General features: G+C 36.8%; 2 protein-coding genes across 2 annotated transcripts; one reads left to right on the top strand and one right to left on the bottom strand.

Moving 5' to 3' along the window:
- Window positions 1-9,727: 9,727 nt before the first annotated feature.
- On the bottom strand, window positions 9,728-12,201 carry LOC113352631 (peroxidase 12-like). Its single transcript, XM_026596430.1, has 4 exons — window positions 12,110-12,201; window positions 10,895-11,147; window positions 10,590-10,784; window positions 9,728-10,497 (listed from the first exon to the last, which is right to left on the bottom strand). The coding sequence occupies exons 1-4, from the start codon at window positions 12,199-12,201 to the stop codon at window positions 9,868-9,870; spliced, it is 1,170 nt and encodes a 389-aa protein (XP_026452215.1). The 3' UTR covers window positions 9,728-9,867.
- A 6,128-nt stretch (window positions 12,202-18,329) lies between these two features.
- LOC113352630 (transcription factor MYB30-like) lies at window positions 18,330-19,730 on the top strand. Its single transcript, XM_026596429.1, has 3 exons — window positions 18,330-18,465; window positions 18,618-18,747; window positions 18,863-19,730. Exons 1-3 carry the CDS (start codon window positions 18,330-18,332, stop codon window positions 19,728-19,730), a joined length of 1,134 nt encoding a protein of 377 aa, XP_026452214.1.
- Window positions 19,731-25,291: the final 5,561 nt, after the last annotated feature.

Here is a 25,291-nt window from a genome sequence, read left to right as displayed (position 1 = left end):
ATGTAAAAGTACTCAACTAAGTTTCAAAATGAATTTGGAATCTATCAGAATTACTAAACTCACGTTTCTCCAGAACTGGATTGACTAAGTTCTCTCAATTTTTTACTAATTATTCTCTAATTTCTATTGAAGCTTCTAGACTATAATATTGGTTTAACCTATATTTTTTACTTCATACTATATACACACAACAAGAAAAAACGAATCAATCATTCAATCAAATAAATCTTTCAGTTCTTGATAGATTTTAGTGATTAAGATTTATCTCACATCCCATCCCAGTCTAAACTAATCTACTTCACCAACAAGCACTAGATATTTTTATTATCTCCCATATAAGATCTAATAGTGAGCTCTGATACCAAGATTGTGACGCCCTAATTACTAAACCTGCTTAGCTAATAGGATTACAACCTAATTGAAGAGTCAATTCTAGATTACCGATTCTAATAATCATAGTTACATAAAGTGCTAAAAATAAAATCCAAACTCTCTGATATTATACAAATAACAAATATCTCTAGTGATATGAGTATATTAATGTGTTGTTTTACAGAATAAATATGCAATACATATATATAAAGGATTCTCAACATCTCTAACATCGCTAAAAGCTTTAAGCTACGAAAACGGATATCTTCATGTGTACCATTGCTTATGGTTACTGAAAATGAAGTGGAAACGAGTGATCACATCATCCCAAAGGGGTTCCCAATGAAAAATTATAACTTCCAAGTAATCACTAACATGATTCACAGTTCTAAGAACAAAAATTGAAAGAAGAGTAATGAATCTAAGCATTCAGCAATTCATGCAACAAGAATCAAGTGTTATCCTAACCTCTCCAAACTCATTGGAGAAGAAGACGCGAGAACAACCCTAACCAATAATAATAACATCATCCACACATAGTTCACATACAAACTATTATTCAGAATATTACCATCAAGATCAGATTGTTAGAAGAACCAGTATAATATGCACATGAGTGGTTTCCCTCAAATAAAATAGTATATATAATATTATAACGGATGAATTACCTCCCTACTAGGTAATGAGTTACCGCCCTACTATATTAATAAGCAATACTACTAAAACGGATGAATTACCGCCCTACTATGAAATAGTTATAATACTATTAAAACGGATAAATTACCGTCCTACTTGGTAATATTATCGACGGATGATTTACCGCCTTACTTAACTTAGCTAAGATACGTGGGGAAACACAAACACTCCTCACATGGAAATCTCACAATGCATATCACAAACAATACATCGAAGCAAACATCGTACATACATATACAACATATACGTCATACACAAAGATACATGAATAGTACATCAAAGAACACGCAATCATGCACACCGACAGTAAGGACTCATCATGCTCGCAGACAAAGAAATCTTAATGATTACAAGAAGGTTACAGAGTTCCCACATTTTTGGATGGCAAGCCTCGCCTACCTCGAGATCCTCAATCCACTGGTTCATCTTATGAATCGATCCTTTTTAATAAAGATTAACTGTTAATCACACAAACAATTTAAGAAATTATCCAAAAGGCTCATACAAGATTCATAACAAGTCTAACTACTGGTTCTAAATCCATTAATGGTTCTACACCTTTTCATTATCTAACTTTATCATATCTAAGGTTTACTAATTGAATAGGATATATTCTATATTTCATTAACTACAACTTATGAATATCTACAACTTTGAAGAACAATTCAAGGGTTAATTCGGTCAATAAGAGGTCCAAATCGCCAAATACAAGAACCTAGTTCTAAGCCCAAGTCTAACAAACCAGCCCATTAATCTAAGGCCTGGTCCAAAAGAATCCACTAACAGTCCACTGGTCAACTGATGGTCAACGTCTGAAGTCAAGGACAGGTCAACGGTCTAACTCGGTCAAGACAGGGAAACTCGGTGAGTTAACTCAGTCAGATCAGCTGAGTCCGAAAATCAGTTAACTAGACAGCTGACAGGTCTGAATCACTTAAGTTTGTTGATTATGTGAAACTAACAGTTCAAAACCTATCTTACAACATTCAACACTACAATCATACAACTAATTTATTACTTTATATCTCCACTAGCTATTAAGTACATCTCATTTCCAACAGCTGCGACTGACTAATGAACTGATCCAGCTCAACTGCAACAACTGCAATCAATTTCTTAATCCATTTGAGTCTTGAACATCCTCCCTGCAACATCTTCATCCCTGGCTACACTTCCACCAGCAATTCCTCAACCCCTGCAGTTCCAATTTCAGTTTCATTCTTCTGTACAATGAATCCAACAGTTCATACATAATCTTCAACTGCAACTCATTACGATACTAGTATTCTTCAAAAGTATAACTTCAAACATCAACACCTCATATATATTTCAGCATATTCCAAATTCCTATAACTCCAACCACAGTTCTAACTGCATCAACACTATCAAGTCATTGCTCTCAACTGAAGGTACAAATCCATCTCATTAACCAGCCATACTTCATATTTCATTCCTGTAACTCCTGAGCATTTCCCAATGACAAATAACAACTTAACTACTACCAACAACACCACACTTGCACATTCATAGCTCACACCCTCATCTGAACCAGGTTCATCTTCAACACCATCTCTGTTTCAGTTGTAAGATTCAATTCACAACACTCGCAGATTTAACCATCTCTTGTCTCATGTAACCCACGTCAAACCGAAACTACAACCACATCTCAATCCATTCAGTCTCCAACTTCAGCAAACAAGCTATCTAAATCACCATCTCAACCAATCAACAATTCTTCCAACTCAAAATACATGCAACACCATGAATTTCTTCATGTTTGTCACAAGCAACTCAATTTAACTTCTACCAACAACTGAACATCATTAACACCACGACAGCAACATCATTGTCATTTCAGGAAATCTACTTAATTCTGTAACATCCATTCATCTTCTTCATTTCCAACTGAGCTTAACTCCATGAACTCCCTGAAATCACATAGCTCCACCAGATTATAACTGAGTTTCCTTGGATCTCAATCTATCCATCAATTACTACCTCCATTCAAAGATTCATTATCTCTGCCTCCATTCACCAAAATGCTTCTCAATTTCAAACAACTCAAAACCAGATTCAAAACCCCAAATCAATAACTCAAATTCGAATACTGCTACGCAATTCAACATATTCATCTGGACTATCCGATTCAGGAACCCTAACTCCAATCTGTGGAAGAACAACACAAACCCTAATTCTCTATGAAACTAAAATTAAACCTACACTTCCATCTATACTTCAATTAAGAGTAAACCCACTCTATAACAATTTCATAAATAAACATCAATCAATTTGAACCCTAATTTAGCTTACCCTTTTCTGCTTCTTTCTGTGATCGAACAATTTCAGCACCATCACCTTCTCCATCATACAACTAACTAATAAACTTTGATAAATTACTCGCATCAAATTAAGCTAGCTTCGACGACGAAATCAACCGAAAGAAGGAAAGAAGAAAGAACAGAGAAGAATCAAAGAGAAGAAGAAAGAAGAATGAAAAAGAAAAAAAGAGAATGAGTTAATCTTTTCAAATCGACAGGGGATAAGGCCGACCAAAATATTACGACAACCAGAAGGTGGATAAGGGAAACCAATGCGGTTGTCTGCAAAATAACTATTTTTCCCCTCTAACTAATCTGATAAAATTTTCTTCGTCCGGTTTCTGATTGACACGTGCGAGCAGTCTATTTAGCCAGACTTTTCGAGATCTACCTAGTGATACTAATTTAGTATCTAGATCGTTGTTAGATTAATTACTATTAATTAAAATCTATATTAACTAATCGATTCATTAGCGAGTAAATCATCTCTTAACCATTCAAATAGCGTTGACGGGCTTGATGGTCCTTACAATAAAGGATAGTGCGAACAGCTACATAACACTTTGTGGGCATACAATACAACAAGGTGTGAAGCTACAGGAACGTCCCCCTTTTGCTTAACATATGGCGTTGAAGCAGTACTACCAACTTAAGTCATCATACCAACTACAAAGTACAAAGCTTGGGAGAAGAATTTGAACACAGACCTCATACTAGCAAAGCTTGATGACGCGGATGAAAATAGAGAAGTTGCAGTACAACACATGATCAATTATCACATAAGACTGTCCCGAGAATACAACAAGAAGGTTAATCCAAGACATTTGTCTACGTTGCCACGATCTTGTTCTATGGAAGCGGGCAGGCCTGCTGAAGTTCGGCCCGGTTTTTTGGTGTCCTAGGAGAGGGATTAGACTTTCTAACGCATATTCTGTCTACAGGCATGGCCCCATTCATACAAGTGTTTTCGATCGGAGCATCAAGCAGCGCAACCCGGTTCTACTTGACTAAGCCCGTGCTCGTCCAAGATTTCAATGTTGGAGACCTGGTGTTGCGCAAAATCCCGCCATACCAAAGGGAACCAAGAGCAAAGCTCGCAAAAAACTGGGAAAGACCTTACATCGTAAAAAGAATCGTCGGAAATGGGCATATGAACTCACTGATAAAGATGGGGAACACACGCTCACTCATCCTTGAAACAACACCTATCTCAAAAAGTACTACCCTTGAAGCAGTAAGATGTGCCATCAGGAGAAGAACAAGAAGTGTACCTGAAAAATTGTTTCCAGTACACATGAAGCAAAATTCTTTCCATAAACAAGCAACCAAGCCAAAGGCGAAACAAAATCTACACGACAAAGTTACAAAATTTTCTCGTAAGACCTCAATAAGGGGAAAAAAGTTACTATTTAAAACCTCTAACTAGGGAGGCTAGGACTAAGGTTGTGGCGTATCAACTTAGTTCGCACAATTGTGCGACCGGAGGACTGCACAATGTGTAAGAGGCGACCATAATCCCTAACGCGCGTCATAACGGGGGCATTCTAGAGAAGTTACTTATATTGGGGTGAAAGAAAATCCCATCCACTGGAGGCCACTGAGAACGAACCACTCAACAAATAAGTTCTTCGGTATGGGGTTTAAAGAAATACCAGTGGAGATAGAAAAAGGCCTGGTACATGTGCTACACTCGGTCCAAAGAAACCCCACTTAGGGTGTGATCTCGTGCCTATTAATCCACTTAGGCGAAAAGCATGAGGTTGCGACAACACTGGTCGTTGAATAACTAGATGGGAGGATCCCAACTGAAATGGTTAGGGGTGACCTCCTTGAAAGGGCGATTCAGGGGGAATATAAATGGATGGCACCCTCCACTAGGGAGCTGAATTGTGTCAAAGACGACAATGTGTTAGGGATTTTTACTCACGGGAGTATCTAAGGCCCAGTATATTATTGCAGAATAACCTGAGGAGGTAAGAATACTAACAAATTTTAGGCGAGATCGATGGCCAATGACTCGCAAGAGCACATGGAACTGTGATTTCGTCGCCCAATGTTGAAAATCCTACCCAAGGAGACCATAAGTCCTTTAAAGTTCTATGTGGGGAAGGCAGTAAAACCTTATTTAGGAGTCAATTGAGACCTATAAAGTTCATGCGAATGCAATCCATCTAAGGAGCGCGAAAGGAAATCGAGGCATGGAAAAGGCACACTGAGGCAGGAAGAAAACGCACTCCTCTCGAGCTAAGTATACCCAACTTACAGGTTTAAATATTCTAGTAACCAAAGCATGATAGGAAATACTTAAATGCTTACATCATCATGCTTATCTGAATACCATAATACAAATAATAGATATCTACTTCGCATACATATGTCAAACCCAAGAGTATGACAAGCCCTAAGATCTATTTTCTCACACATTTAGTTTTCTCTTTGGCATTTTGTTTATATTCGCAGGAATTTGAACCCAATTTCGCATGTCGATACTCTACCATCTTCGCAAGTACATGATCTAGTTTGCACGAGTAACATTCGCATGATAAACCATGAACTCCCCTCGGACATAGAAAGCAGAGGAAATAGGGGAATAATGCTTCCCACCTCCTCAGGAAGATACCCATACTATGCTTCGCACAACACCACAAATGAAATAATTAAAACTCAAAAATTCAATTAACTCTTGAAATTCGAATACATATCTGTTTCTAAAATAAAGTGCAGGAAAGTGATACAATCGCAGTGTAGCGACATATAAACAGAAGGAGAAACATAAAGCGTACGATCAAAATTTCTTCTCGCGAGTCCTTACCAACGCCAGCAGCGCATCAAATCCATCAGAGTAATTGGGATCAATATCGCAAGGTAACTCCAAGCTAAGATGCATGCAGCGGAAAATCAGACCCTTCCAACATAATCGGTGGATATCCCTTTCCGAAGAGTGATCCTTCGAACATGATCGGTGGATAATTCTTCCCGAATCAAAGATTAAATGGGGTACCATACAGTCGAGAGGAAATACCGTCATTCTTAGAAGACGGAAACACATCTGTAGGAGGTCCCCAGTCATGATGAAAACCCCTTACATACTCCTTGATGAAACTACTAAAATAAAATCTAGATCTGCAGGAGAGAAGAAGCGCTGGAGTAAGACATATAATCCTAAAAGAAAAAAAGAGGAAGAAAAAATATGAAGAACTGAGGGAAGGACTCACCGGGAAAACAATACAACAACAATAGGAAGAAATGCATCACAACCCACCATTGAAGACATGAAATTTAAGAAAACCCTAAAGCGTATATATTAAACAGGAAGAAAGAGAAAGATGAAAGATATTCCTCTCCCCCTCTGGTATTCATTCAGAAAAAGCAATAAAGACGCACCACCAGAAAAGAAGGAAATTGACAACACGTGTAATAATTACACGGAAATCACGGAGATACATTGAATAAAAATCTGACAAGAAGATTGACTAAGGATTCTCGCGTTATTCCACTTACATAATTAAGAACAACGCGAGAAGAGACAAAATGTAGGGGCGAAATATCGCACATAGAAAACCCACAACCTCGCCCTAACTAAGACAATCATCAACACGAAGAAGAAAAAAAATTAGGCGAAGAATTATTATGCGATAATAAGGAAGAAGGCACGAAAAACAATCACACGACAAGAGAAATGCGGCATTGATCAGAAGAAGCACGAAGCATCAATGCGACGGACAAGGACAACTCTCAAAAGCCTGGCGAATAAGACAAATTGATACCAAATCCATCTTCAAAGATCTCGCACGTGAACATGGTTGTCTTCTACTGATGCATTTGCCTATATATAGACTTACATGACAAAGAGAGAAGGCAGTTTTTTGAGAGATAATTCAGTCAAATAATAGAGCTAAGAACCACTTCTAAAAGAAAAAAAGAATCCATTAAAGTTTAACCTTTTACTTATTATCACCATTGTCATACATTAGAATCTCTGTAATATTTGTAAGAACATCATATTCTCAATACAAAGCTTGTGTGAAGATCATATTAGTGTCAAGTGGTATATGATATTATTAATGTCTAAGTTTATCTCCATGACTTAGAGTTTTTGGTTTTATCAACTCATCGGGTGTAGTTGTGGGATTTTCCGCAATTACAACTTCCTCCCCAACCACCACCAAGAGAAAATGATCGGGTTGTGACTGTTATCATAGGTAATGAATGTTTTCCTCTTCACTTGTTTCTAAGAGTCATAAGGTCATCCGTATACCGAAGTTTACAGCTGCATCAGCAAAGGAATTTAAAGTTGAAGTGTATTGTTCTGAATTGGTTGAATGGAATATATATGATGTTTCATGTCCTGAATATGTTACGTGGGATAACTCCCTTAGCTGAATATGGCAATATTTTCACCCATAATGGTGTTTTCTACTGGTTTCAACAGCGAAACAACAAGACTTAGCTGTGTGTTTTATGGAAACACCAACTATGGAACCTGTGAATAGGCCTGACAGAAATGGATAGTGATATTAACTATTTCAGTGAATGTGTCTGGGAGTCGGAAGAATTGATCTGTTTCGCTAGGTTCAAGGTAACTGAGAGGAGTTTGAGTGTCTGGGTGCTTGCTGGAGACTGGTATATGTTGCACACGGATGAGCTGTGCTATCCCGCACGACTCTGCGGGAGAGCTTAATAAGGAAGCAGCAGTTCATTCGCTGGATCATTTTACCAACAGTTGGATTGATTTTGCTTTATATATACAGCTGGCACAATTAGCAAATTAGAGTTAGGTCCCTTCTCTTATAAACTAAGAAGAAATCCGTTCTCCATACACAGTACTTTCTCTTAATAAGTACCACTAATTTTTTTAAAACGCACCTTCTCCCGATCTCTCATGTTTATGACTTTGTGGAAATGAGTCCTCGAAGAAGTCAGTTTGTGAAATGACTTTGATTTTAGTGTATGGAATGCCCATAATATTTGGAAGAATCATGTGCAAAGAAGGAAGGTATTGTTCAGAGAAACTTCTTACTTCTTATGGTCTTCTCTTATTGATTTTGATTTTTTTTTAATCAAACTGATAATTTGATAATTTATATTCTTAATCCCACATATTTCAATGCTTTCTATTGGATCATTAAGAAGGACCCATCACAGAAGTAGCAAAACGGTGTTATAGGAGTTTTCTTTAGATTTCCTAATCATGAATGTTGAGATTATTTGTCCCACCTTGTCTGGGCAATCTAAGATCCTGCGGTTTATAATCTTAAGGGTCACTCCACTCATTGCCAATTGGTTTTGAGTTGGATGCCCATATTGTAACAATGAATGTTATGCAGTTCACGTATTAGAAACTTTTTGGTGGTGATGGTTTGTGGTCAGGCAAACTGCAGTTGGTGCTAACTCTGGTTGTCAATGATGTTGGTGGGTTGTGGCTTTGCTGGTGGTATTAGTAGAGAGTTCTGGTGGCTTTTCGTATCATCAGACTTTAAGGATCTTCGTCCGAGGGTTTTTGGCAGCTGCTGTCTGTTAGTAATGTGTAAGTATCTGATATTTTCATGGAGGGGCGACTCATATTGCTTTGCATCATGTTGATGTTGCTCCTTGTTTGTTGATGTTTCTGGTTGACCCGTTGTCGCATAGGGCTGTCTGGGACCTTGTTCACTGGAAATGTCAATCCCAAAAGTTGAACAAACAATTTGCAAGAAGTCTACTTAAAAATGTTAAGTAGAGAAGGGACCTTGTTCGGTTTTAATGGCGCATAGAGCTGTCTCAGACCTTGTGCCCAAAGTGCCTGTTTCCCCAACTTACCGATACGTCTGACGAGCCAAGAAATTCCTACCTAGTAATGTGTATAAAGGACGGATTTCTTTTTAGTTTATAAGAGAAAGGACCCAACTCTAATTTACTAATTGTGCCAGCTGTATATAACAGAAAGAGATAAAGTAAAATCAATCCAAGCGTTGGTAAAATGATCCAACGAATGAACAACTGCTTCCTTATTAAGCGCTCCCGCAGAGTCGTGCGGGATAGCACTGCTCCACACGGATATTAGACTTCAAGATCGGTTAGACAGACAAGACGTGGTTAATTGGATTACAGAAACTGAGGTTGTAAGTATCAGTCCAGTTGAAAAAAATGTGGTTATACTTAGTTCCGTGAAATACATTGGGGCATATATATAACACTAAGACGGGGTATATGAACAGTTAGGTCATCTTGATAAGAGTACATCGGTGACTTGTATAAGACAAATGCTACAATACTTTCACTTTTTTTTTTTTTACTATGTACTCTGCAAGAGAGTTGTCTGCCCCATCATATGTCCGCATCCTCATATGACCAAAAAGATGTACAATCAAACCTACTTTCCAATTCAACAAAAGCCCAAAGAAGTGATTATCTTACGCAGATCAGATAATTAATGTGTTTTATTAGACAGACCAATGGGAAGAATAACTAATTCCCACTTGATCATACATATAACATGAAATCAAACAAAACTTATTATGTCATGGTGATCTTCGACTTCATCAACCACTGAGGACAAGTAGGATGAAGAGGACGGATTTCGGGCAGAACAATTGGCTCGAATCTGTCCTTGGTTACCAGCCAATACATTTAATTGACCCATCTTGATCATTGAGAACACAAACTTCTCGAAAAACAGATTCTGATTCACGGCAAAACTAGTCACAATGGGTTTGGTCCTTGCATCCATAAACAAATCTTGATCAGAAGTGAAGAGACCTTGACGGTTCATGAGATCCACATAGTACTTGTTGTCAAATACATTTGGTGATCGAATGTCGAGTACTGTAGTATTGGAAGTGTCAGCTTTTGGGCATGTGACTTTAAGGTAGTTTGCAAAGGTCTGGTCCATGGTGGAATCTTGGGTAGGGTATAATCGACTTGTGAAGGATCCGCAATTTCCGATACCGATTGTGTGAGCACCAGATAGTGCTACGAGATCAGTAGTGTCGAGGTTTTTAGCAGCCAGAGCTGTGATAAGTGCACTTGTATTTGCGGAAGGAGGAGGCAAGTTCTGAAGTGTTGCTGCTTGAGTTGCAAAAGCGAGTCCATCGCGTCTACCTAGTGGGACTGGGTAGATTGGGCCTCCAGACTGCATAGGATTCAAATATTAGGTACAATATGTTCTTCCCGGTAATGATCAATGAACCATATATATGCTTATGTTATGGACGGCATGCTTACCAGTAAAACGGCATCACGAGCAGCTAGCGCAGTGATATCAGCACAAGAGACAACAGGGCCACAGGCTTTGTGGATGCGACTTCGTAGATCGTTAATGATTCTAAACGCTTGAGGTCTGAGTGAGAGATTTGGTGGTGCGTTCTTCTCACTTGGTCCACTAGCAGAGCCATCTAACAAAACTGATCCATCACAACCCTAAACAAACATACAAGAATTAGAGAACTCACGTTGGTACTCTCAGTCGTGGTATCAAAATCACAAAAATTTAGCTAAAAATCGGAAGTTAAAACAAACTTTAGAGTTACCTGAACAAAACAGTCATGGAAATGGAGACGAAGCAAACCTGCAGCTTGACCAATATCATTTTGAAAGATCTTAATGAGTTCAGTTCTGATGATACCTTCCAGATTTGGACAGTTTGTCTGGTGGAACGTCCATGATAGACCCTTTGCTAATGGAGGTGGGTTTATTTGTGCTTCTACATGTGAGCTCACTATTGCAGAAAACAGAACCAATGCAAGAATAAGATATGAAGAAGATATTGTTAGCAGATTGATGCTTTGTTTTCAGAAGATGTCAACTCACCACTTCATTTATAGATTAAATTCGGATACAAAATGAATACGTAGATCTTACGTTTCCACCAAATATTTTATTTAAAAAAATTTAACGATGGCTCGATGAATAAAAGTTTAAGAGAATACTACAAAAAAGATAGTAAAAATATCATTGGTTTGAGGTGGTCAGTAGAGAGTAGATAGACTTTAACATATAAAAGACTAACGTGGAAGCTAACCACTATTATTGAATTGTTAAGATCCATTGTCACTTTTTTGGATTTGCCTATTCAGTCTCACCTCAAGACATGTTCTTGCCATTTGAGGGAACATAGACTAAGGTGGCCTAAGTAGGCGGTGAATCCGGCGATATAAGAGACCAAACTCTAGACAGAAATGTCTGTGTTTTTTTCCTTTTCTTCTGATCTACCCAAAGTATTAAGGAATGACGACCAAACAGTGGGAAGGACCTAATAAAGTCAAAAGGGCCGAAACAGAAAGCTTTACCTCTTTCATTGAACTTATCCAGAATTATGCTCATAGCTAACCTACAACGTACACTGCCCCGTAGTGGCAATGCTCTTATTTAAAACAATAATACAGATATCCATAGACCTACTTTGAGAAAATAAGTCTTTGAAACTTAACTGTTGATATTAAAATCGGTAGATTATGGAAATATGGAACTTTAGAATGCAAGGATGGAGTGTATGTGGGATGGAAGGGTCCAATTTCTTAACTTTCTTAACTTATACAGTAATAAACTTGTAACTCTTAGAGCAACTCCAATGGGACGGGTATATTTTTCTTATTTACCTGTTCCCGTGGACGGACGAACGTGATTTTGGTTTGTAGTTAATTAATAGCTGGATGGCGTGAGACTCAGGTTAATTGGCAAGTCAATAGCTGCAGAGAACTGCATTCGTTGCTGTTTTCATATATTTAAAGGAGGGACAGAATTACCTTGTGGCTAGCTTCTCCCAATTGTCAGTCAACTTGTCATGTGCTTCAAGACATTTTTTTCGCTTACAAATCCTTCCAAGTCTTCTAGCCATTGAACTTTATGAAGATAGGGGAGACACCAAGCCTTAGTATCTTTGTCGGGCTACTAGTACTATAGAACAGTGTCATTGTAACTGCTATATATATGCCAATCGGAGGAGACAGCTAGATCGATCGATGGCCAGGGATTGATTTTATGATTCATTGACAAAAGAGTGGACCAGCTTTTCATCATAAAAGCTGTTAGTCCGTTACTGTTGTACGACACCTGATCACTGTGATATATCATTATCCCAATTTAGTGATTCAAATATTTTTCTTTTTGAATCATTCAATGATGAATTTGATGCATTATCCGTACCTGCATATAAACTGTCAGACATGTTTTGGAAGAAAACAATATATTGCGGTAAGTTGAAGTCAATTTGTAATGTAGTCAATTGTGGTAAAGAACTAAGATACAGAAATATCTATTTATTTATTCATCATAACAACATGATCAAAACCAGTCATAATGTGGCAGAAACAAAGTAGTTTAACAAGGTCTCCATGACGATTTCGAAGCGATTAATCACTATTCGCTAAATGATGTTGGTGATTTCTGATTCCAAAATGAATCCGACTTTGAGTGATTAAATAAGTCTCCAGAGCCGATTTTAGACGATTTTTTAGCTTACTCCAAGCAGATTTTTTTTATGTTGAATTCATGTTATGTAGAACCTATATAGTTTTAATTGTTTTGGTGTTGCTAAATCACCACATGATGATGTTAAAATTTTGATTTTAATCAGGTACAAGTCATGTTAGTAGCAGTGTATATGATTAGCGGGACTTAAAACCACCAAAAAATTCATCAGGATATTAGGCCGAATCAAGCGAGTTCCAAGCCCGAACTCATTTTTCGAAGCTCCAAGCTCCTCAATCGAGTAGGACCTTGGAGCGAGTTAAACTACTTTGGGAACAAATACATTACTGTAATCCCTCAAAAACTGTTTACATGTCCTCATGGGTGGAGCCATCCCATTACAAGGGTGGGCACTTGCACCCCCTGCCCAGCTGGCTCTAAAGCCCATTTTAGGCCCTTTAAGAATATTTTTAATACATAAGCCTGTTTTTTGCATTTTTGCATCCTCTAAAACTTTTATTTGTGCCTATATCAAATTTTTACACTCCCTTTTCATGATTCTTGGCTCCGCCCCTGCATGTCCTTCTTCACCACAAAAATCTATTTGTCATCCAAACATTGCCTCAAAGAAGACATTGTTACCCAAACTATACAAGTAGTTGGTTTTTGTAACTCTCGTTTAGCTCCCTTTGGTTTGTTACTTTTTGATTGCCATAAAAGAGCTGTCAAATATGTGTTGGTCTGGAATATATATGAGGTGTCGAATATGGGTGGTGCTATTCAGCTCCCAATTGTCCACCTCCCTACTCTGCTCTCTCCAATCTAAACCTCATATCTGGAAAATGGTGAATCCCACTTGTATCTGAATGTGATTCAAATCCTAAATATGTGGTGTAGATTGGAGGGAGCAGAGTAGAGAGTTTTCTGGTCAACTATGTGCTTTAAAAGAAAAAAATGATTTATTTTGTACATTTAATTTGTTACAGGTCATTTCAAGTCAAATTTTCCCCCAAAATTATGTAGAAACGTTAAAAAGATTATGGAATATGGATGTAGAAAATAAAATCATATATAGCTGGGAATGCAACCGACATGGAACAAAGCTACCAAAATGGAAAACATAAATAGTTAACTATTCAATTTTTTTTATGGATGTAGAAAACAAAAAAGTTAACTATTAAAAATTTATAGTCTTATAGACATCCAAAAATGCTTTTTAACAAGCACAACTAGACACAAAGCCGCTTGCAGATATTCTAACTGAAGTTCAATGAAAATTTTGGAAAGGCCAAAGATCTACGTCTAGGAAGCATAAGTAATTTGCTTTTTATGTAACATTATTTTTTATTTATTTGGTTCGCAAGTTGATCTCTACCACTCTTTTAGTTTATTTCTTTGTTTCTGGTGGTGGTTTACCCGTACCTTTGGTTGGCCTAGGCGCTGTCATCTTGTACTCTTTTTTTTCTTCAAAAAAAAAAAAAAAAACTGAAGTTCAATGTGGCCTAGGCGATCCGTTGCAGGAATTCTCCACAATGATGATTAATATTGCAATGGGGTTGATAGATGTTTTGCCACTTTTCGATTATTCTAAAATAACAATTTCTTTTGTTTTTTTATTTCTCTGGATGTTGTCCCTCCCCATTGTGGTTTTCTGGTTTCTTAATTAATAATTGCTCTCTTTTTATCCTGGCGAGATTGGGGTATACTCAAACTAATTGGGGTATATCCAATAAGACAAAATATGGTTATTTTGAAGTAAAATCAAGCCACCTCTTAACCTTGTCTTTTTTAAATGGCTAATATGTCCTTGGTTAATTAACACTAAAATTCTGATTAGGTTAATTAATTGAGTTTAGATTAAAATTTTCAAATTATGAACTTAGTAGATTAACCCTTTGATCTGTCTTCTGAGTTCGATTTCGATCCAAAAATTTGGTTTTGAATATGTCAAAGGTCGGAAAGGTCTACGTTTGAACAAGGTGTCGGCTACACCTCACCGGCATAGTTGTCGATGAATAAGATGCCGACCCCTCTCAGTCGGCTTTGTCCTTTGATGCAGAACAAGCCGACCTTTCAATAGTCGGAAGGGTCTTTGAATGAAGATTATGCCGGCTTTCTTGGGCAGCAATCTTACGGTCGGCATGTAAATATTTCCTACCATGTCGGCTATCGTAAAGTCGGCATGCACATAATTTATAACACTGCCGGCTGACATGTAGCCGGCATGTTAAGGATTTCTGATCTTGCCAACCTACACTTATACCAAACAGAAAACAAAATATGGAAGATGTAATTTACTTTATTCATTCAATTTTGGTTACTACACTGATTGAAACATAAAACCTAATCCTTGTCGACGGAAAAACGAATGCACTTAGCATGTGCATCAAGCCTTTGAACCTCTAGGCGACCCTAGTGGACGAGTTATAGTCTCGTGAGGGCTTACATAGAGGTATACCCACAAAACCTGTACAAAAACTTCTAAAGCCATCAATCTTCCTCCGACGAAGACGATACAGTATCCAAGTAGTCCGGGTTATCCTCCAGGATTCTCTCGGCCAAGAAGTGATAGTTTGCATCAAACACGAATGCTTTCCCCTTTACCTCCAAGTAGCGCGCTTTCACGACTTCGTGCTACAAAACACAAACTTACATTTGTTAGTGGTGTTTCATTGAAAGATTAAACAACATGGGTTACGTAAAAAAAACACAAAATTACTTACAAATTGTGCAATGGACAAGGTGAAGGGACGAGTGTTAAAAATCCGAGGTTGGAGAGCTAAAAAAGCAAGTATTGCATTTTCTATGACTAGGTGCCTATCGTGCATTTGTTGAACACTTCTTGTGTAGGATTTCCAAACTCTTGGCTATATGTGTTGTGTACCCTAGCCCAAAAGGTCGTGGAATTCATCCTTTCGGAGGATTGGCGTCTAAGTCGTTTTTCCGCATACCAAGCTTTGGTGATTGCCAAATCTTCATTAGAATCAAATGAAGTCATTGTTGTTTGTAGAGGTATTGGGAGAGTTAGATGGAGTATATGATGATATGAGCTTTGGAGAGCATATGGAACTAGGTGTATGTTGTTTTGTAGAGAAAACTAGTGTATTTATAGGATGGTGTCCAAATTTGGCCGTTATAGTGCACAAGTACAAGTCAATCAATGCAACTGTACTTGCAAAAAATTTGAAATTTAAATCCGCCGGCACTGTTTTATTTCCCCAGCATACCGACTACGAAAGGCCGGTAGGGTCTGAAATTTGTTACCATGCCGACATGATGATGATTTTAGGCATCAGGAGACCAGTTTCTTCTGTGTATCCGCCGGAACTATATTGGGTCATTAGCATGCCGGCTTTCACATCGCCGGCAGGCTAGGAAATTATAACCATGCCGACCTTTGATGATTTCAGGCATCAGGAGAAGGTTTTTCTTTTGTGTATCCGCCGGAACTGTATGGGTTCATTAGCATGCCGGCTAGGATTCGGCCAGCAATGTAAGAATTTTGTTACCATGCCGACCTTATATGATTTTAGGCATCAGGAGAAGGTTTTTTTTTCCACAAATAGTCGACATGGTCGATAACATATTACCTTGACGGCGAGTAAACAGCTAGCTAGGTTGGATTCATATTACCTTGCCAACCCTGATAACTACACAATTTTCGTTGTCAGGGCCGGCAGTCTGACAATTCATAATGTTGCCGGCCCTGGAAGAGTCGGCAATGTATCTTAAAAAAAGCATGCCGGTATAAGTATTGAAACTTTATATAGCTAAACAAACCATTCATTCAACAATTAGAAATTCAACACTTTTTGTCCAAAATACGAAAACATATCCCATAAACCTTAAAAAAACATTTGTGCACACCATTAACTTAAACATTTGTCCACCACAACATAAAGAAATAAACTAGGAAAGCATTCATTCACCACGACCACGAACACGACCCCATTTTGGAACACTACCTTCACCACCATGACCACTGCTACCACCTTCACCACCACGACCACTACGAGTCCTCTTTTTATCAGCCTTCATCTTGGCCTGTGCTTCCCTCCTAACTTTTTCTTCCGCCTTTACTTGAGCCTCAAGTTGCTTGAACAATATATGGGCATCCTCATTGTCAACATTGCAAGCATAGTCAATGTGCTTGGTTTGCTCTTCAATCGACAAAGGCTCTCCTCTGTCTTTCGCGCAACACAACACCCTCACAAAGGTCTTCAACTGGTCCTTCTATTTTCAATTAAACAACAAACAATTAATAGAATGATTCGGTAATGCAATCAATCTTAAAATAGTAAGAGCAACTCTAAAATACTTACAAAGAACTTAAGTATTTCGATTCCATCTTCTTCTTACGAGCCAGTTCTCCAGCAGTCATTTTCCTAATCACAGTAGGACGAGCCCAACCCAAGTACCACGTCATGTATCTCTCAGTAGCTTTATGACCGGTGGTCACGTCGTCCAAAAGAGTCACAACGATTTTACGGCGACGTCTACCGTTCCAATGTTCTTGAGTTGGTGCTGGAAGGTAAGCGACGTTCATACTTTTTTGGGAAGTGGTGCAATCAGTCATATCCACAGTAAAGAACGGCTTTGCTTCATCGAAATGAGGTTCTTCTTGGACGTAACCCAATTGTCCCATTACCCGATGTGGATCGTACATTGAAAATCCATCAAACGTAGTCATCAAGGGTCCATAGTATAATGCAACAACTTCATTTCTCCTTTGGATTAAACCTTGATTTCTATCATCTCGATACAGATCAAATATCACCTCCTCCGCAGTCAATTTGTCGATGGCGTCTCAGAGTTTCATAGGATTTTTCGGCATTTCCTTATCCCGAGCACCCTTAAAACTGTACCTTTGCGTTCTTGGCTTATCAAACGCAACACTCACATCCACTTTAGGGTAATAGGTTTTTAAAGGGTAAGGGTAATTTTGTAACTTACCTATTAGGACTCCCCCTAAAACCCTCAAAAAGAGTCCTTTTAAAAATTGGGTATACCCCAATTAGTTTGAGTATACCCCAATCAAGCCATGTTTTTTATTTGGTTTTATTTTTTATTTTATTTTTGTAAAGTTATACCGTGGACTTTCGTGGATCATAGAAAATCTAATTCATCAAATACGATTGTAGTTCTGAATCTTCTGATCAAGTAACATTTTTAGGTTTAACGTAGTCACCAAAATTCAAACTTAAAATCATAAACCGCCCATTTATTGAGAAACAGCGACTCTGCTCTATCTAGCTAGTAATAAACACACATAGACAAAAAAAAAAACCATAATTTCGTAATATATAAAAATCTCTACAATGACTTAGACACTTGTTGTAAATTTGACCGACTTTAATATGTTTTCATAAGAAAGTAATTACGTAATAGAATAAGCTAAGTCAGAGAGGTAGATCAAAATCATCAAATGAGTGAGAACACCTTTTATACCCCTCTCTCTCATGAAGTTATTCCCAATTCAACTCATTTTGGTAAGTTGAAGAACACTCCCCATAAAATAGAGAGGAGATCAAACGAGAAGAACGCAAGCCATTAGCCATGGGAAGACCTCCTTGTTGTGATAAAGTACTTGGTATCAAGAAAGGACCTTGGACTCCTGAAGACGATCTAATTTTAGCATCTTACATCGAAGGACATGGACCAGGGAATTGGAGATCAGTTCCAACTAATGCAGGTAAGTTTAGAATAGAGATATAGAATATCCTCAATGCGCTCTCTACATCGTACTATGAATTTGATTTTATGCATGCTGATAATTATACTTTTCGTAGATGTGTACTTTAAACGTGTACCTCCTGATTTTTTGTTTGTTGTTATAACTTTTAGGTTTGTCAAGGTGCAGCAAAAGTTGCAGGCTGAGATGGACTAATTACTTAAGACCAGGAATCAAGAGAGGAAACTTCACTGAACTTGAAGAAAACAACATAATTACTCTTCAACGTTTATGGGGAAACAAGTATATATATTTACATTTCTCTCATAAAACCCTAGTAATGCTTAATTAATTTCGATTCCATAATCTATAAATTTTAGTAACTTGATCTCTGTTTTGGTGGGGGTATTACACTCAGATGGGCAGCAATAGCTTCAAATCTTCCACAAAGAACAGATAATGATATAAAGAATTATTGGAATACACATCTAAAGAAAAAACTCAAGAATAAGTTTCGTTCGCATCATCTGGGATCATCATCAATAAGCCTTCAGTTTCTTAACAAAGATTGTAGAACTCTTAGTCATGATAGGATAAGCAACTTAGAATATCATCATTTGAGTATCCATCAAAATTCAGCCCTAAATAAGTTCATTAGTACTATTACTAGCAGTAGTACTAGTACCCCATCATCATCTACCACTTATGCTTCAAGCACAGAAAACATTTCAAGACTCTTGGAAGATTGGGTCAAGAATTCTCCTAACAAGTTCAGTAGTGGTGCGCTCAAATTAAAGACCACCCAAACAGAAGAAAAAGTACTACCCAGTGGCAGCAATAACTCCGATAACAACAACCCCAACAATGGTAACAATAACCCTTATAATTATGATGATCTACTTATTAAGAAATTTGAAGTGCAAGAAACCTGTAATGGGAATGATTATGTTATCTGTAATGAGGCAGATTACTTTGAATCTCTTTTAACATTTGAGAAGATTAATATGGCTTGTTGGGAGCAGAAATCTTCTTCAGACTCAACGACTACAATTCATGGGTCGACATCGGCATCCCCAGAGGAACCTCAAACAACTACTGTTACTACTAAAGCTGCTACCCCAATTAAAGATAGGGTTAATTCGAACTCGGGTAGTGATCACCAAGGGCTAGTTGTTGATGATCAAAACCAACGTCCTCCATTTTCTTTACTAGAGAAGTGGCTCCTCGATGAAGCAACTGATCAAGTTCTTGAGGAAGATCAAATGGAGATTTATCCAACATTTTGATTATATTTAGTATGGTAATGCTTTTCTTCTCTGGCTCGGTAACAGGGAAAATTATTTTTAAGTATGAATTTGTGTTTAATCACAAAGTGAATGATGAAGAATTAAGATTTATTATATAAATAAATTATATATGTTATAAACGTATAATTATGTTAAAAATATCTAGCATAAATCCCGTTTATTATCGGGATGTCATATGGCCTTGTTTGGTAAAATTTATGATTATCGAATTATGAAATTGATAAATGATTTTGGTATAATCATTTTCAAAATAAATTTTTCCAAACACTTTTTTCAAATAACTGATTATCTTAGAATAATGATTTCAAAAACGAGATGAAAAAACAATGATTTAGGATATTTTTTTAGTCCTATGTTGTTTTTTTTGTCTCTCTTGATAGTTTAGAGAAAATAAGAAGAAAAAATTTAATTTGAGTTTCTTACAAAAAATAATTGATTATAATAAATTTTAAAAACAACTTTTTCCTGTTTATGGAAATAATGGATTTTTTCAATTATGATTAAAATAAATAATTATTATAATGGTTATCAAATGCATATAAAATCCATTTATAATCTCGATAATGGATTATGGGCTGATAACCCATTAAAATAATTGTTACCAAAAAGCCCCATAGCGCTATAAATAGAGGCTTTAAGGTTTGCCTAATACACACATTAATGAGAATCTCTCTTTCTTCTTCCCGTTCGTGTCTCCTTCTTTTTTTCTCTATTTTACGGGACGTTATCGGGCACGATTGAAATCATACTATAAAAATAGTAGTTGAAGTCCTCCACGAATTCTGGAGACTGAAATCATACTATAAAAATAATAGTCGAAGTCGTCCACATAAAGAGGACGGCAAAGGATTTTTTTTTTCCTTTCCCAGAATCTATGTTCTTTATTTTGATTTAGTGTTACACACTACAACACTTTTAAAGTTCTAACTAATTGTTGTAACAATTGTAGGCAGGATATCACCTCATGGGGGTTCTCGACAAAACCTCAAGATGACTATGCACGTTATCATGGCAAAAGATTTGTCTACATAAGTATCCTAACTCCTGTTGGTTATTTAATGCGCCGACTAACGATGATTTTTGCTCGTACGATATAGGAGCAGAAAACAGGTTACATGATGCTTTGAGTAAGTTTTTCAATTCAGTTTCTTTATATTTTATGCTTTTTATGTAATACGTACTCATGATGGTTTATTGATATGCATATATCAATTTAATTTACCACAATCTCAATCAACGTGGTAAAATATCAAACGTGAATGGATTTTGTTTACCTATCTTCCACCTCCAATGTTATTATCGTAACCATTCTTTTTTTTTTTTTTTTTGGAGCAATTGATATCCATCGGTGAATCCGAAATGAGCGCGGGTGATCAATTTTTAGTAAATAAATTTAATTTCCTTTTCTCTAATATTTTTAAAAGAGAAAAAAGAAATCCATCAAAAGATGGTTCACGGTTTCTATTCCCCTAATGAAATTGTAATCAACAAAACTTGGTGTTAGGGCAAGTTGGTTACTTTTCCAGTTAATTACATGCATGGTTGAAAAACCTACGGTAATTAAACAGGGACCATGTGATTTATCCATATGGTTTCAATTTCTTTTACAGGAAGCCATTCGTCAAAGTGGATTTTCCTATGCCACGAGTAAATCGAATATTTTTTCTTCTTTCGTCGATGCAATTTTGGTGTATCGTATAGACCAACCGGTTTAGGTTTTCTCCATCAATCCTGCGGGAGATGTTAAAATTGGCATTTTAGGAAATTTTAGACAATTTTGTTTATTTTTATTCTCTTAGTTTGACGATAATTGTTCAAAAAGATTTTTACCATCAAATATGGGTTTTTCTACTAATAAACCATTGGTTTCCATTTCATACCGGAAACCACGGATTACTTAATTCAATAACGAAAATGATCTCTTTATTTTCTTAAAATGAATCATATAAGACAATTGATTTGGTTTTTCCCTATTGATCCTAAAGGATATATAAAGTATCGTTATTATGATATTAACAATTGCAAATGCGAAGAGGACTCGCTACATTCTTAAAGGATATTTAGTTGTTTTTTTTCCTCATGGTAAATCTCTAAATTTTGGAACCGTTTCACTTGTAGTTGGAATACGGTCGGACACCAAAGATCAATGGGTGCGCACCCGGTTTGTTAGTCAATATTATTAGTCCTTGTAGTGACTATATTGATCTTAATTTGATTTTCTTTTGATAAAGAATGTGTCTGTAATTTCATTATAAAGTGAATAATTATCTCGTCGGCCCTATAGGTCATGATTTTAGTTTTATTTTGGAGATTTGTTTGCATATTCTCAATGCTTTTTGTTAAATTAATTTTTTTAATTCAAAAGTAATCCATGGTTGATGGTAAATATGTATGTCTACTAAGACTACGTTTTCTTTATGTCGAAAAACATGTTTCATAATGAGTATATGTCCTCGAATTAATCGGACAATACTCTACAAAACTTGTTTCGTATACGAAATTATAATATTTCTGTCATAATCATGGGGAGACTATACACTACCATACGTTGGTGTTCATTAACTTAAAAGTTATATCAATTTCTATCCCATTTTGATCAAATCGAAAAAGGTTGTCTACTAGGCGTGAAAATATCTCATATAGCTTTTATATAAGCTTATGCCGCTGGAGAAAACAAATTCAATCACATATAGCAAGCAAATATTTAGCATTTTTATATAGACTACAGATAGCTCCAACAGAGCCTATCATAATACGATTCACATTCTAAAAATTTCGTATCTCATTTGACTAGTAGGAGATTATCATGCCCCTGGGCGCTGGTACAGGTAAATTTTGAATTTTTCAAAGTATGCATACACTGAAAGTTGTGTGAGATCGTGATAAGCTAATATGATTGTCAAATATTCATTTATGGTAGCTACTAAAATAATAAAGACGGTGGTTGTTAACCCCTCTGTAGAGGAATATCGGCATATGTGATTGGTTGGCATACAATCCAATTAGGTTGGATTAATTTCTCGATTGCAATTTTCGATCCAAACTTAACTCGTTAAACATGCCAAGCCTATTAATTACAGGTTGGTGTAGTGATATTGCGTCTTCATATGAGAAATATTTTCGTTGTAAAAACGATTTGAAGGTTTTATTTTTTTTCTCAAACCACAGGATTGGTTTAATAATTGTTTTCTTTATATGATGCATTTGGTGTGGTAGTCTTTGAATGAGTCGTATGTATCCAGAGACCATATTCGTATTTCTAATCCTTGCAGGATTCAAATTATATTTAGACAATCACCTGACTCGATTGTGTCAGGATTAACAATTCTTTATGTGTTTTTAGAAGTTTGGTACAAAACCAAAAATTCGGATTAATTAGTTGATGATATCAACTCTACATGTCTCTTGAGGAGCCCTTAAAAACACAAAATCCACGCTTTAATGGCATAAATTCTATTCTTTTTTCCTTTCTTTCTAAAATCTGCAGTTAGAATTATGCTAGCATAAACTCGTCTTTGATATAGACTAGAGTTATGATTTTGATGCTTGTTTTATGAAATACTCATATAGTTGAGTTAACATCCCTAAATACATCGAAATTTGTAGTCTTTTCCCTTCGTTTCAGGTTTTGTCTCATGTGGTTTTCCTGATGAAAAGGCGAGGGTACCCAAATATACCTCAAGCTAAAACTTTCCCTGCATATAAATCCTTTCTCCGAAAGTGATTGTCTATGGACTGAGTCGAGACAATACAACTAATCGGTTCACACTTCGTGTGATCGTCTATGGATATGAGATCGAGACAATACAACAACGAAGTATGTTACTTGATAAAAAGGTTCAGACTTAACCAAACACAATAGTATTCACTTATCAAGTAAATAGGAATTATACTTTAATTATAATAAAACAATTATAATGCGGAAATATAAAGTAAATGACACAACAAGATTTTGTTAACGAGGAAACCGCAAATGCAGAAAAACCCCGGGACCTTGTCCAGAATTGACTACTCTCAGGATTAATCCGTACACAAAATTACATCTAACTTCGTATGGTTGAGACCAAGCAACTAAACCAATATTTCATCTAGTTCCGTCTGTATTCCCATGCCTCCGACCTTAGTCACGTACTGGGAACAATTACTTTGGTTCGTATTCCAAACAGTAAAGGAATAACAAATCTGTTTGGTATCAACTCTATTAAACCAAGTGATATGAGTCGGACAAAGGCTCTTCCGTTTATCTTAACATAAACTCCTTCGTCAGGTTTTTAGATCTATCTTATATTCAACTACCAAAGTAATCATTTAAGATTAAGCCAACAACACTATTAATCCAAAAAATTGTGTTGATGCTGGTGTGATTTTTAGATGCACACAAAACACTTGCAAGTATACAAGGCCAAGATTTGTAATAAAATGATGAGTAGGGGTTTGTCCACAGGGAGAGGAGCATATAAGAAGTTTTCCTAGGCTAACAATAGTGACAATGCACTATGGCAGTGAGAAAAGCAGGGCAAATCAGCAAAGAACCAAGCTAAGTAATGAAAAAGACTAGAATCACAGCAGGGAAAGATAAGCAAAGAACCAAGGCTTGGAAAGTAAAGCAACAAAGAAACAGCTAAGAGAAGCAGCAAATAACCAAGGCTTGGAAGCCAAGGGCAAGTGAGTTCATGCACTGACTTCAGTGCACAATAGCTACAAGTGCAAGAAAATAAAGCAAGAAAAGTAACTGAAATACAAGCATACAGGACTGAAAAAATGAAAAGTGAGAGAGTGGTGGTAAGCCAAGGCTTATGATCCACCTTGTGTCCTAATCAAGTGACATGTTTCTAGGTTATGTTCATTCCTAAGCATACAACTAGAAATGAAGAACACCAACTTGCTCACTAGTCTACCCCTAGCATTGGCTGTCTTTTGACAGTACAGCCAATCACAGGCTCTATGAGCATTGGCATCTCTCATTTGCACAATCAAAACAGCACAGGAAGAACTATCCTAGCTCATTCACACTTGACAGTGCACAAGGCTTCACTGAGCCTTGGCCTGAAGCTGATTAGCTCATGCTAACCATGAGTAAAACATCACATTCATCATAGATATAATTAACACAATTGCAACATATCAGATAACTACAAACATAAGCAATTCAACTGTCAACTGATAAGCACTGAAATTTGAAGTTCATAAAATTTAGCTCAATTCTCTACTGGCTAGTCCAGAGAGGTAATAGTGTCCCTACATACTTCAACACAATTTACCATTATACCCATTACACATTTAGGTTTTCCCCAATTTTCCCCCAAAATCAGTAGAACTAGGGTTTGGTGAAATTGATTTACCTACTGTTGATGAGATTCGCTCCATCTCGTCGACCCATCTTCTCCTGCTTCTTCTCGTTCCTCTCGAGCTCCAATTGATGCTTTAATCATCATTATATCCCCAATTTCTCACCTAGGGTTTCAGAGAGAGATGAGAAATTGAGGTTGTAATGATGATAAAGAGATGGTACGTGATGGGTTTAGGTAGAATAGAGTTGG

This window comes from Papaver somniferum, chromosome 2, assembly GCF_003573695.1.
Source record: "Papaver somniferum cultivar HN1 chromosome 2, ASM357369v1, whole genome shotgun sequence".
Classification (NCBI taxonomy): domain Eukaryota; kingdom Viridiplantae; phylum Streptophyta; class Magnoliopsida; order Ranunculales; family Papaveraceae; genus Papaver; species Papaver somniferum.
The sequence above is the reverse complement of the archived record's forward strand: the minus strand, read 5'-3'. Positions and strand labels throughout refer to the sequence as shown.

What these genes read in the sequence shown, in the direction of transcription:
- LOC113352631 (XM_026596430.1), bottom strand. Translation starts at nt 12,201, where the DNA reads ATGGCTAGAAGACTTGGAAGGATTTGTAAGCGAAAAAAATGTCTTGAA. An exon ending in TCCATGACTGTTTTGTTCAG is followed by an intron (nt 10,785 to 10,894) that starts GTAACTCTAAAG and finishes ATGTTTGTTTAG; the next exon opens with GGTTGTGATGGATCAGTTTT. An exon ending in CTCGTGATGCCGTTTTACTG is followed by an intron (nt 10,498 to 10,589) that starts GTAAGCATGCCG and finishes AATCCTATGCAG; the next exon opens with TCTGGAGGCCCAATCTACCC.
- LOC113352630 (XM_026596429.1), top strand. Translation starts at nt 18,330, where the DNA reads ATGGGAAGACCTCCTTGTTGTGATAAAGTACTTGGTATCAAGAAAGGA. An exon ending in ATCAGTTCCAACTAATGCAG is followed by an intron (nt 18,466 to 18,617) that starts GTAAGTTTAGAA and finishes TATAACTTTTAG; the next exon opens with GTTTGTCAAGGTGCAGCAAA. An exon ending in CAACGTTTATGGGGAAACAA is followed by an intron (nt 18,748 to 18,862) that starts GTATATATATTT and finishes TATTACACTCAG; the next exon opens with ATGGGCAGCAATAGCTTCAA.